This window comes from Pelobates fuscus, chromosome 4, assembly GCF_036172605.1.
Source record: "Pelobates fuscus isolate aPelFus1 chromosome 4, aPelFus1.pri, whole genome shotgun sequence".
NCBI classification, from domain to species: domain Eukaryota; kingdom Metazoa; phylum Chordata; class Amphibia; order Anura; family Pelobatidae; genus Pelobates; species Pelobates fuscus.
Genome location: NC_086320.1, coordinates 372,296,353 through 372,308,456, shown reverse-complemented (window position 1 = coordinate 372,308,456; position 12,104 = coordinate 372,296,353). Strand labels below are relative to the sequence as shown.

The following is a 12,104-nucleotide window of genomic DNA, read 5'->3' as shown; positions in this document are numbered from 1 at the left end:
GGGCAGATTTAATGTATATCAATAAATAATGTCAACACCTGCTTTTGGAAACCTCCAGAGACCTGGTGTCAGGTTATGGAAACTTGTCTATGCTGAATGTCTATATTTACAATAGACTGCATCCATCACAGTGGAGAATTGGATTAAGTGTTAAAGAGACATATGTTGTATTATGCGGGCTGTTTGTGTGTTTTGTTTTTGTTTTGTAAAGCAAAATTTCAAGCTGCTGCAGAGACCACGAAGAGGTAGTTACTGGTCTTCCAGTTCTTAAAGGATACCATAATTACCCAAGCTACTTTACGTTAATGGAGATGGTTTTGGTGTAGGTCTTGGGGGCATGATCTAAACTCCAAACTACTTAAGCTAAGTTGTGCCGCTTAGAATATCCCCTTTAATGGGAGCTCAGTGCATCTGGCACCTGTCCGGCAGGATCTCCATAGGGGATTTAAGAATCTGAAGTTTGGAAAGCAGTGGAAAGTTAAGATTTTTCTGAAAGTGAAATAAACTATTTGTCAAGCTAAAAGAAGCTACAGGATGTCAGCTGCTGATCTTCACAAACGACCATAGTGGAAGGTGTGGACGAGTGGTTACTTATTGAAACCTGTGCTGGTTTAAGCTCCAACGAAAACTAGAGGGTTTCTAAAGTATATAGTTGCTTGGACCATCTTTTTTAAATTAGGCACACGAAAACCTATCTATTCCCTATGAAGCCTGTGGACCCTACAAAACCTTCATACAGTCCAAAGGGACTGACTCCATTTATAAGCAACATACTGCTTTATTCTTTTCTCCTTTTTGGATTTAACGTTATCCGATTTTATTTATTTATTTTTCCTCCCTGTTTTCTAAACCCAGTGGGTGGTTGTTTCAGGAACACACGATAAATATTTTACCTAGAACATCATTATCCTGCAGAGATGTAGCTATCCATCTTTAGACAAACTAACATTCCCTTAAAGGGGCACTATAGTCACCCAGACCACTTCAATGAAGTGGTCTGGGAGCCAGGTCCCCCAGGTTTTAACCCTTCACATGTAAACATAGCAGTTTTAGAGAAACTGCTATGATTACATTGCAGGGTTAATCCAACCTTTTTTTGATAGTCCTAACCATAACATCTGAGGAAAGGGATTTAGGGGTGATTATTTCTGATGACTTAAAGGTAGGCAGACAATGTAATAGAGCAGCAGGAAATGCTAGCAGAATGCTTGGTTGTATAGGGAGAGGCATTAGCAGTAGAAAGAGGGAAGTGCTCATGCCATTATACAGAACACTGGTGAGACCTCACTTGGAGTATTGTACGTAGTACTGGAGACCGTATCTTCAGACGGATATTGATACCTTAGAGAGAGTTCAAAGAAGGGCTACTAAACTGGTTCATAGATTGCAGGATAAAACTTACCAGGAAAGGTTAAAGGATCTTAACATGTATAGCTTGGAGGAAAGACGAGACAGGGGGGATATGATAGAAACATTTAAATACATAAAGGGAATCAACACAGTAATGGAGGGGACTATATTTAAAAGAAGAAACTACCACAACAAGAGGACATCATCTTAAATTAGAGGGGCAAAGGTTTAAAAATATCAGGAAGTATTACTTTACTGAGAGGGTAGTGGATGCATGGAATAGCCTTCCAGCTGAAGTGGTAGAGTTTAACACAGTAAAGGAGTTTAAGCATGCGTGGGATAGGCATAAGGCTATCCTAAGGCCAGGGACTAATGAAAGTATTTAAAAAAAATAAAATAAAAAAAATTGGTCTGATTGGATTGGCTGAATGTTTCTGATCTGCCGTCACATTCAATGTTTCTAGTGGCTCTTCTTGACAGCCGCTAGAGGCGCATCTGCAAAGCTGGATGCAAAATTGAATGCGCATTCCGCTTCACTCGGGCGCTGATGTCGGCGGGGGAGGAGAGGTCACCAGCACCAAGGGAGCCCGGTGCTGGATTAAGGGAAGTGGTTAAAAGGGGTTTTAACCCCTTCAGCGCCAAGGGAGGGGGACACTGAGGGTGCGGGCACCCTTAGGGCACTATAGTGTCAGGAAAACAGGTTTGCTTTTATGACACTGTATAGTGATCCTTTAAGGGTAAGTTAGCTAGAGCCTCTCCCCATTCATCTAGGCTGCTTGCTATGCATCTTGGGATTTCCACTTCAATTAGAAACTAATGCAGATATTCCAAAAGCTATTGGCTGTTCAATGAATGTTTGCTTTCAGAGCCTTATCTGCAACATGCCTAGATTGCAAGCTCTGTGGGGCAGGATATCACATGCTGTTTTACGGTCATTGTTTGTTCTCAAGTGTCATTCCTCTAAAATTGCTCTTGTGAATATAGTTTTTACAGACTGATGCAATTGCCATATAGAACCGCTGCATGATGTCAGGTATAATGCCTCCTCGATGTTATTCAGAGAGAATCTCTATGGCAATGGAATACATTGTGTAGATGGAATGAAATGTTTTGGCCAAGGAGTTTAGTCATATAGAGCTAGATTCTTTACTGACCGTGTGGAGTCTGTTTTGCTTAATTAAGAGTTGTTTTGGTTTCTCCCTTTCTCTAGTTAATTTGACAATTCATCTGCTTTGCTGTGTGCTCACTATTGAGATGTGCGTCAGCTATCCCAATGCCAAGGATAGAAATGACCCCTCCAGCTCTGTCCTTGTCCAAGTTTTGCGTTTATAAAACAATATTTATTTGTACCATTAACAGGTGGCATGATCTGTTTTTATTGTGTTTTTTTTTTTTTATCCCTCCTCCAGATAGGTGTTCCACCGCTTAGAAGTTTAATTTTCAATCTGTACAATTTGGTTTTGCCAAATTCATGGATTGCCAGAACGCAGTTTTTAGTTCATAGAAACGTAATCACGTTCTGTGTCTATGCAGATAGTTTGATTTGTACATCTTACACGTGCCAATGCTTACAGAAAACATGGACATATCCAGATGTGTTAACCCCTTAATGACAAATGACGGACCCGGTCCATCATGCGCTAAAATTAAATCCAGATCACTGCGGTGTCAGTGATTGCGGGGTTAACGCTGTTGCTCGGTGCCTCTGAGTCAGTGGCAGAACAGCAAATCGCGATGTCCCAGCCCACATGATCGCTGTGACAGCCAGTCACAGTGGTCACAATGCTGCTGGGATATCAGATCCGCCTCCCTCCACCTTTTGGAGTGAAGAGACGGATCGTTATTTTGTGTCTCTGAAGACAATAAATTGTCCGATAAGGTTCCAAATTCCCATTGTTCTTAAAAAAAAAAAGTATCCTTTCCCTGCTGATTGAAGGTATGCTTCTTTCCAAGCCAGTTTTGTAAATTGGGAGTCACTGATTGGCGGAAATCGTCAGCTGACCAATGGGGTACGCGGGATTCAAATTCCCTGTCCCACTTAGTTTTTGAGAAACTGAAATGTTTGCGTGCAGTGCTAAGACAGCTTCCCGGGAGTTTACCGGATGTCCACACACTCGGCATGAGGACTTCCAGCGTCTGTAAAATCCCCATAGGAAAGCATTGAGCCAATGCTTTACTATGGGGAGGACCTAATGGGCTCACCGCACGTTCGTATTAGATCCCCCTGGCGGATGATATAGGAGCCAAAGTGCCAACCTAGTGCTAAAGGAACATCGGTGCTGGAATTGGGAGATTTATTTTTTAAAAAAATTTTTTTTAACCCTTTATGTACTGTTGGGGGCGGGAGGTGGAGACTTCTGTACCAGAGGGCACTGTAGTGTCAGGAATGCATGTTACATTACACATTACATCGTGTCCTAGAAGCTTACTACTTTCTCTTATATTGAACATTAAAGTAATGTTTTGCGTTGTAGTTTACCTTTAATGCTCACTGTTGTAGGAAATATATTGTGGTTGGATTGCAAGTCTGGTAGACGAATGGTCCAATGGGTGCAGTATTCACAATTCAATAAATATGAAGTTATTTTGTAACATGCTTGTGGTCTATTTCATGTGAATTGCTGACATTGTTACTTGTGCATTCCTGGTGTTTTATAATGTAAAACATTCTACCCTTTGATACTCAGTCTGTGCATGTCTCTTTATGTATTTCAGTTTCCCAGTGCAATATCAGCTTAAAGAAACAGCGCAACCGAAGCATCTTCAGCTCCCTATTCTGCTGTTTCCGCAGCTATAATGTAGAGCCACCAACCTCAAACAATAACACTGGCCCCCTCCCTCCTTTGGTGGAAGAAAATGGGGGCGTTCAAAAGGTGAGTGCAGGAAAACGCACGCATCTTCACCCTGACCGTTTCAGAAGATATATTGCACAGTTTAAGGGGATAAATTACATCTCAAAGTAAAATCCGGCAAACTTATTTGATGAAACAACTTCCAGACTTTAAAAATAAATAAATAAAAAATGTATAATTGGGGAAAATACAATTTGTGTAACTTTGATGTATCAAAGCTCCATTCTTTGAGATTGTGATTGTACTTCCTCATTACTCGGAGTTCCTTGCACAGTCGGTCCGTGAATTCTGTTTTGGTTTTCCTGTCTGTATGTCTTTCGATTTCCATAGTAATAGCTGGTTTTATACACCTTTTTGGGGCAGTGCACAACTTATTGTTAATAAACTTTTCAACTTTCAAAGCTAGTCCTTAATAAGGTTATAAGGAGACAAAATAGTGACAAATCTGCTGACCGATGTAAGCAAACTCAAAATTTTTATGGATTTTATGCAGTTTATATAATTTTGCTATAAAATATTCTTAAGAAATTGACTTAACCATATCTCAAATCACTTTTTCTGTTCCTCATTCGGGAGGATAAGGGTAATACAAAATAAATTTTAAAAAATGTATTGCCATAGATTGTATCGGCCAATAATGAGTTATTTGTAGGATTGTGTCAGACTGAAAGTAAGCTTTGCATTAGGTATTTTTGGCAAAGTTGGATGAAGTTAGCACAAATCAGTCCACTTCCAAATTGCTATGAATTTTGTGTAAAATATATTCACCCTCGTCCACTTTGATTAATGCTGCAAACATGGTGCAAACTGGACACCCATCCATTTATTTTATTTTATTTATTTTTGCCCGGCTGCTCATTTTGTTTTTTGGGTTTCTTTTTTGATCTTTAAATCTTTGTAACTTGATCTATAACCATTTCTAAGTTCGAAGACTGGGTAGATTGTTGTCGTCAATTCTGGGAGCTCGGATTTCATGCAAGAATTAATTATTTGATCTTAAACTGCTAAACGGTTTGTAAACCCCCGATAATGTAATATAAACCAATGGTGTCCAATGATCACCACTGGGCTGTCATTGGGCTAAACTTTGAATTCCTACGCAAGCAACATCTGAATGGCTGAGGATTTGGCCTCAGGATGTACAAAATGAAAACGTTGCTGTTTATTTTTTATTTTTTAACTTTTTAGTTGGTAAATGTGTAATTTCCTTTCTGTTCTTTCCTCAGGGTGATCAGACGCAAGTCATTACCATTCCAACTGTATGTATTTTATTTCATGTTTGTTTTTTGTTTCTAGTTATTTCATGTTTTTTGTTTATTTTAAGTTTAACCATATTTTGTTTTTGTTTTGTCCCATCAAACATTGAACATATTAGATTTTATTTTGCGCATATTGAACTTATTCCCTAAATTTCAAATTGTGAGTAAATCTTTGAAAGCATTCTCCAACTACTCTGTAGTCACAAATATTTTACACTAAGTTCTGAATTTATTGCAATTTGGTGTTTAGTAAATAAGTTCCTATGTGAATACATTTAACCACCAATACTTTTATGACCGTGTATATATTTTTAACTATCCAGGATTTGTGGTCTCCAATAATATATTAAAGCAGTGTCCTGGGCATACCTCGGTCACTCACAGGGAAATTCTATTCACTTGTTTCAAGTGATTAAACTTCAGTTGCTTAACTAGTTGAATTCCATGAACCATTTGCACCTTAAGCCTATAGTTTTTTTTTTTGTACTAGTTATGTGTTTAGGTGCTGTCGTTCCATGGGTTTTTTTTTTTTTGTTTTTTTTTTTCGTCAGATTTCATCCCATCACACAAAGCAGTTCTGGGGAAAGGAGTTTTTTTTTTTTTTTTTTTTTTTTTTTTTTTTTCTATCTTAACCCCTTAAGGACCAAACTTCTGGAATAAAATGGAATCATGACGTGTCACACACGTCATGTGTCCTTAAGGGGTTAAAGGGACACTATAGTCACCAAAACAACTTTAGCTTAATGATGCAGTCTGGGGGTATAGATCATGCCACTGCAGTCTCACTGCACAGTTCTCTGCTATTTAGACGTTAAATTACTTTTGTTTCTGTTAATGCAGTTTGAGCCACAACTCCCCTGGCTGTGACTGACAAAGCGCGCATTGAGTGGTTTCAGTTTCAATCAGATGTACGTTACCTTAATTAAGTGTTCTTGCATAGCAAGACCACTTACTGTTATCTCACATATATATTATTAAGTGTTCTTGCATAGCAAGACCACTTACTGTTATCTCACATATATATTATTATTATTATTATTCTAGCCAAATTTGCCACCCTAACTCCTCCCACAGTTTTTACACTACATAGACAAAAATATACCAAAACGTGCAGATTGTTCCCGATCGGATTGCTATTACTTTGTGGAACGTTTCGGTGAATGGTTCTCGGAATATCGTCGTTCTTGTGGCGAAATTTGTCCCATAGGAATGAATGGCAAAGCTAGAGTGGGAGCTGGCAAAAGCTGAAAAATCAGGACATGATTTCTAAACTGCCACCACTCCCTCATTTTCAGGCCCACCTACACAAATCTTATATCAAAACGTTCAGCTATCCCTGCTGCCACTAAAAATGTCCACAGCTAAGCCATAGTCCTTATAGTTTTCAAATTATGACCATTTGTTTGCAACTCATGCAGTCCATTGACATTCATTGAAACTCCACTCTGCAAAGCTCACATTTGAAGGGCAATTTCTAAACTGCGACTGTGCCTTCATTGTTAATATCTCAGACACATACTATACATCAAAATGTAGGTCTGGGTCTTGTGATTCTCACAATATAAAGCTCTTCACTGTAGGATTTATAGTTTTTAAAATACGACCGTTTGAAGATGGCAACCGCAAAAATACTCTGACCTGTGCCAGGCTGCAGCAGCAAGTGATGTCATAGACAGGGCCTTTTGCACCTGCTAATGTTTTTATAACTGTATGTTTTAATGTAACTGTAAAGCACTGTGGGCAACAACGTTGCAATTAAATATGCTATATAAATAAATAATAAGTTACTCCGCCCACTCCAGTTGTAGACTACTGGTGGAGGCAAGAACACTTCACACAATTTCCCCAGAAATTGTAGCTTTTCTAGTTATTAAGTGTTCACTTAATGTTATCTCACATATATATTAAGTGTTCTTGCATAGCAAGACCACTTACTGTTATCTCACATATATATTATTAAGTGTTCTTGCAAAGCAAGACCACTTAATGTTATCTCACATATATATTATTATTATTATTCTTATTATAGCCAAATTTGCCACCCTAACTCCTCCCACAGTTTTTACACTACATAGACCAAAATTTACCAAAACGTGCAGATTGTTCCCGATCGCGTTGCTATTACTTTGTGGAACGTTTCGCCGAATGGTTCTCGGAATATCGTCGTTCTTGTGGCGAAATTTGTCCCATAGGAATGAATGGCAAAGCTAGAGTGGGAGCTGGCAAAAGCTGAAAAATCAGGACATGATTTCTAAACTGCCACCACTCCCTCATTTTCAGGCCCACCTACACAAATCTTATATCAAAACGTTCAGCTATCCCTGCTGCCACTAAAAATGTCCACGGCTAAGCCATACTCCCTATAGTTTTCACAATATGACCATTTGTTTGCAACTCACACCGTCCATTGACATTCATTGAAACTCCACTCAGCAAAGCTCACATTTGAAGGGCAATTTCTAAACTGCGACTGTGCCTTCATTGTTAATATCTCAGAGACATACTATACATCAAAATGTAGGTCTGGGTCTTGTGATTCTCACAATATAAAGCTCTTCGTTGTAGGATTTATAGTTTTTAAAATACGACCGTTTGAAGATGGCAACCACCAAAATACTCTGACCTGTGCCAGGATGCAGCAGCAAGTGATGTCATAGACAAAGCCTTTTCTACACCTGCTAATGTTTTTATAAATGTATGGTTTAACCCCTTAAGGACCGCTGACGGTTCAGGACCGTCAGCGGTAAAACGTGCGTTTGGACCGCTGACGGTCCTGAACCGTCATAACGGTTTTGGGCTACTTACCTGATCGCCGTCGGTCCCACGGCGGCTATCAGCTCTCCTCCCGGTCCAGGGGGGTTGCCTGTCTGCCCAGGCAGCCCCCCCTCGGCAGATCAGGACCCCACGGCCATGTGATCACTCGATCACATGACCGCAATAGGGGTCTTTGTATCTGCCTGCAGGGGGACTGTCTGTGCTGACAGGCAGTCTCCCTGCAAGTGAAAAATCACAAATAAAGTTTTAAAATAAAGTAATAAGTGTGAAAAAATAATATGTGTATATATATGCTATATATACATGTATTATATCTATATATACCTATATATAATATATGTATATATCATATATATATAATGTCACACTAAGTGTATTTTTATATTTATATATACGTATATAATTATAAAAATACACTTATATTTAAATTACACACGAATATATACAATATATATAATAACTATATATATGGGGTATATATATTATTATAAAATACAAATAATATGTTAATAAAAATAAATGACAAAAAATAAAAATAATTTTTAATAATTAAAAAAAAATTATATATATATTCAGTTTTATTCTAACAGTATTTTGATATTGATATATATATATTTATATCAAAATACACTTAGAATGTAATGATATATATATCTATGTATAAATAAATAAATAAAAATAATACGAAATATACATATGTCCACATACATAATTACATAAATAATTTCATAAATATACACGTAGACGTCAAATATATAAATATGTATATATATTAAAATTCTACGTGCATATTTATGTAATATTTTTACCTAATTAAGTAATTTTAATGATTGCAATTTGAGGGACCTGCCTGCCAACCCAGGCCAAAAGTCCAGATAATTTAATTTGCTAGCACTGTGTTTAACCCTGTAACTTTCTATGACACCCTAAATCCTGTACATGGGGGTACTGTTTTACTCGGGAGACTTCGCTGAACACAAATATTAGTGTTTCAAAACAGTAAAACATATCACAGCGATGATATTGTCAGTGAAAGTGAAGTTTTTTGCATTTTTCACACACAAACAGCTCTTTCACTGAGGATATTATTGCTGTGATATATTTTACTGTTCTGATACACTAATATTTGTGTTCAGCGAAGTCTCCTGAGTATAACAGTACCCCACATGTAGAGGTTTTATAGTGTTTGTGAAAGTTACAGGGTCAAATATAAGGCTTGATTTTACTTTTTTTTTTTTATTGAAATTTGTCAGATTGGTTAGGTTGCCTTTGAGAGCGTATGGTAGCCAAGGAATGAGAATTAGCCCCATGATGGCATACCATTTGCAAAAGAAGACAACCCAAGGTATTGCAAATGGGGTATGTTCAGCTTTTTTTAGTAGCCACTTAGTCACAAACACCGGCCAAAGTTAGCGTTTTTTGCATTTTTAACACACAAACAAATATAAATGCTAACTTTGGCCAGTGTTTGTGACTAGGTGGCTACTAAAAAAGACTGGACATACCCCATTTTGAATACCCTGGGTTGTCTACTTTAAAAAATATGTACATGTTAGGTGTGTTTCGGGGATTTATGACAGATAACGGTGTAACAATGTCACTATTGATACATTTAAAATATATATATATATTGAAACAGCAATTTCCTACTTGTATTTATAGGCCTATAACTTGCAAAAAAAAGCAATAAAGCATGTAAACACTGGGTGTTTTTAAACTCGGGACAAAATTTTGAATCTATTTAGCAGTTTTTTTCATTAGCTTTTGTAGATAAGTAAAAGATTTTTCAAGTAAAAGTCCAAAAACATGTTTTTTTTTTTTTTATTTTTTCACCATATTTTATTATTTTTTTTAAATACAATATATGACATAATATAAATACTGGTATGTAAAGAAATCCCTTCTTGTCGTGAAAAAAACAATATATAACTTGTATGGGAACCGTAAATGAGAGAGCGGAAAATTACAGCTAAACACAAACACCACAAAAGTGTTAAAACTGCTCTGGTCCTTAACGTACAAACATCGCAAAAACAGGCCGGTCCTGAAGGGGTTAATGTAACTGTGCAACAACATTGCAATTAAATGTGCTATATAAATAAATAATAACAGTTACTCCGCCCACTCCAGTTGTAGACTACTGGTGGAGGCAAGAACACTTCACAATTTCCCCAGAAATTGTAGCTTTTCTAGTTATTATTATTATTATTATTATTATTATAGCCAAATTTGCCACCCTAACTCGTCCCACAGTTTTTACACTACATAGACCATAATATACCGAAACGTGCGGATTGTTCCCGATCGGATTGCTATTACTTTGTGGAACGTTTCGCCGAATGGTTCACGGAATATCGTCGTTCTTGTGGCGAAATTTGTCCCATAGGAATGAATGGCAAAATTTTCAAAACTAGAGTGGGAGCTGGCAAAAGCTGAAAAATCAGGACATGATTTCTAAACTGCCACCACTTCCTCATTTTCAGGCCCACCTACACAAATCTTATATCAAAACGTTCAGCTATCCCTGCTGCCACTAAAAATGTCCACGCCTAAGCCATAGTCCTTATAGTTTTCACAATATGACCATTTGTTTGCAACTCACGCCTTCCATTGACATTCATTGAAACTTCACTCAAGCCAGCTCAAACTTGAAGGGCAATTTCTAAACTGCGACTGTGCCTTCATTTTTAACACTTCAGAGACATACTATGCATCAAAATGTAGGTCTGGGTCTTGTGATTAAAATATAAATTTCTTCGCTGTAGGATGTATAGATTTTAAAATATGACCGTTTGAAGATGGCAACCACCAAAATACTCTGACCTGTGCCAGGCTGCAGCAGCAAGTGATGTCATAGACAAAGCCTTTTGTACACCTGCTAGAGTTTTTATAAATGTATGGTTTAACCCCTTAAGGACACATGACATGTGTGGCATGTCATGATTCCCTTTTATTCCAGAAGTTTGGTCCTTAAGGGGTTAATGTAACTGTGCAACAAAGTTGCAATTAAATGTGCTATATAAATGATAACAGTTACTCAGCCCACTCCAGTTGTAGACTACTGGTGGAGGCAAGAACACTTCACACAATTTCCCCAGAAATTGTAGCTTTTCTAGTTATTATTCTTATTATAGCCAAATTTGCCACCCTAACTCCTCCCACAGTTTTTACACTACATAGACAAAAATATACCAAAACGTGCAGATTGTTCCCGATCGGATTGCTATTACTTTGTGGAACGTTTCGGCGAATGGTTCTCGGAATATCGTCGTTCTTGTGGCGAAATTTGTCCCATAGGAATGAATGGCAAAGCTAGAGTGGGAGCTGGCAAAAGCTGAAAAATCAGGACATGATTTCTAAACTGCCACCACTCCCTCATTTTCAGGCCCACCTACACAAATAGTATATCAAAACGTTCAGCTATCCCTGCTGCCACTAGAAATGTCCACGGCTAAGCCATAGTCCTTATAGTTTTCACAATATGACCATTTGTTTGCAACTCACACCGTCCATTGACATTCATTGAAACTCCACTCTGCAAAGCTCACATTTGAAGGGCAATTTCTAAACTGCGACTGTGCCTTCATTGTTAATATCTCAGAGACATACTATACATCAAAATGTAGGTCTGGGTCTTGTGATTCTCACAATATAAAGCTCTTCACTGTAGGATTTATAGTTTTTAAAATACGACCGTTTGAAGATGGCAACCGCAAAAATACTCTGACCTGTGCCAGGCTGCAGCAGCAAGTGATGTCATAGACAGGGCCTTTTGCACCTGCTAATGTTTTTATAACTGTATGTTTTAATGTAACTGTGCAACAACGCTGCAATTAAATATGCTATATAAATAAATAATAACAGTTAC

General features: G+C 37.7%; 1 protein-coding gene across 2 annotated transcripts in view; it reads left to right on the top strand.

Moving 5' to 3' along the window:
- Window positions 1–12,104, top strand: part of CTDSPL (CTD small phosphatase like) — a 74,999-nt gene that overhangs the window by 51,273 nt on the left and 11,622 nt on the right. Inside the window, exons 2-3 of one of the 2 annotated variants that reach the window (XM_063452734.1) lie at window positions 4,066–4,223; window positions 5,429–5,461. In XM_063452734.1, the coding sequence (XP_063308804.1) occupies window positions 4,066–4,223; window positions 5,429–5,461 (191 nt within the window). The remainder of the gene's footprint in view (window positions 1–4,065; window positions 4,224–5,428; window positions 5,462–12,104) is intronic. The other variant, XM_063452736.1, reaches the window with a different exon arrangement.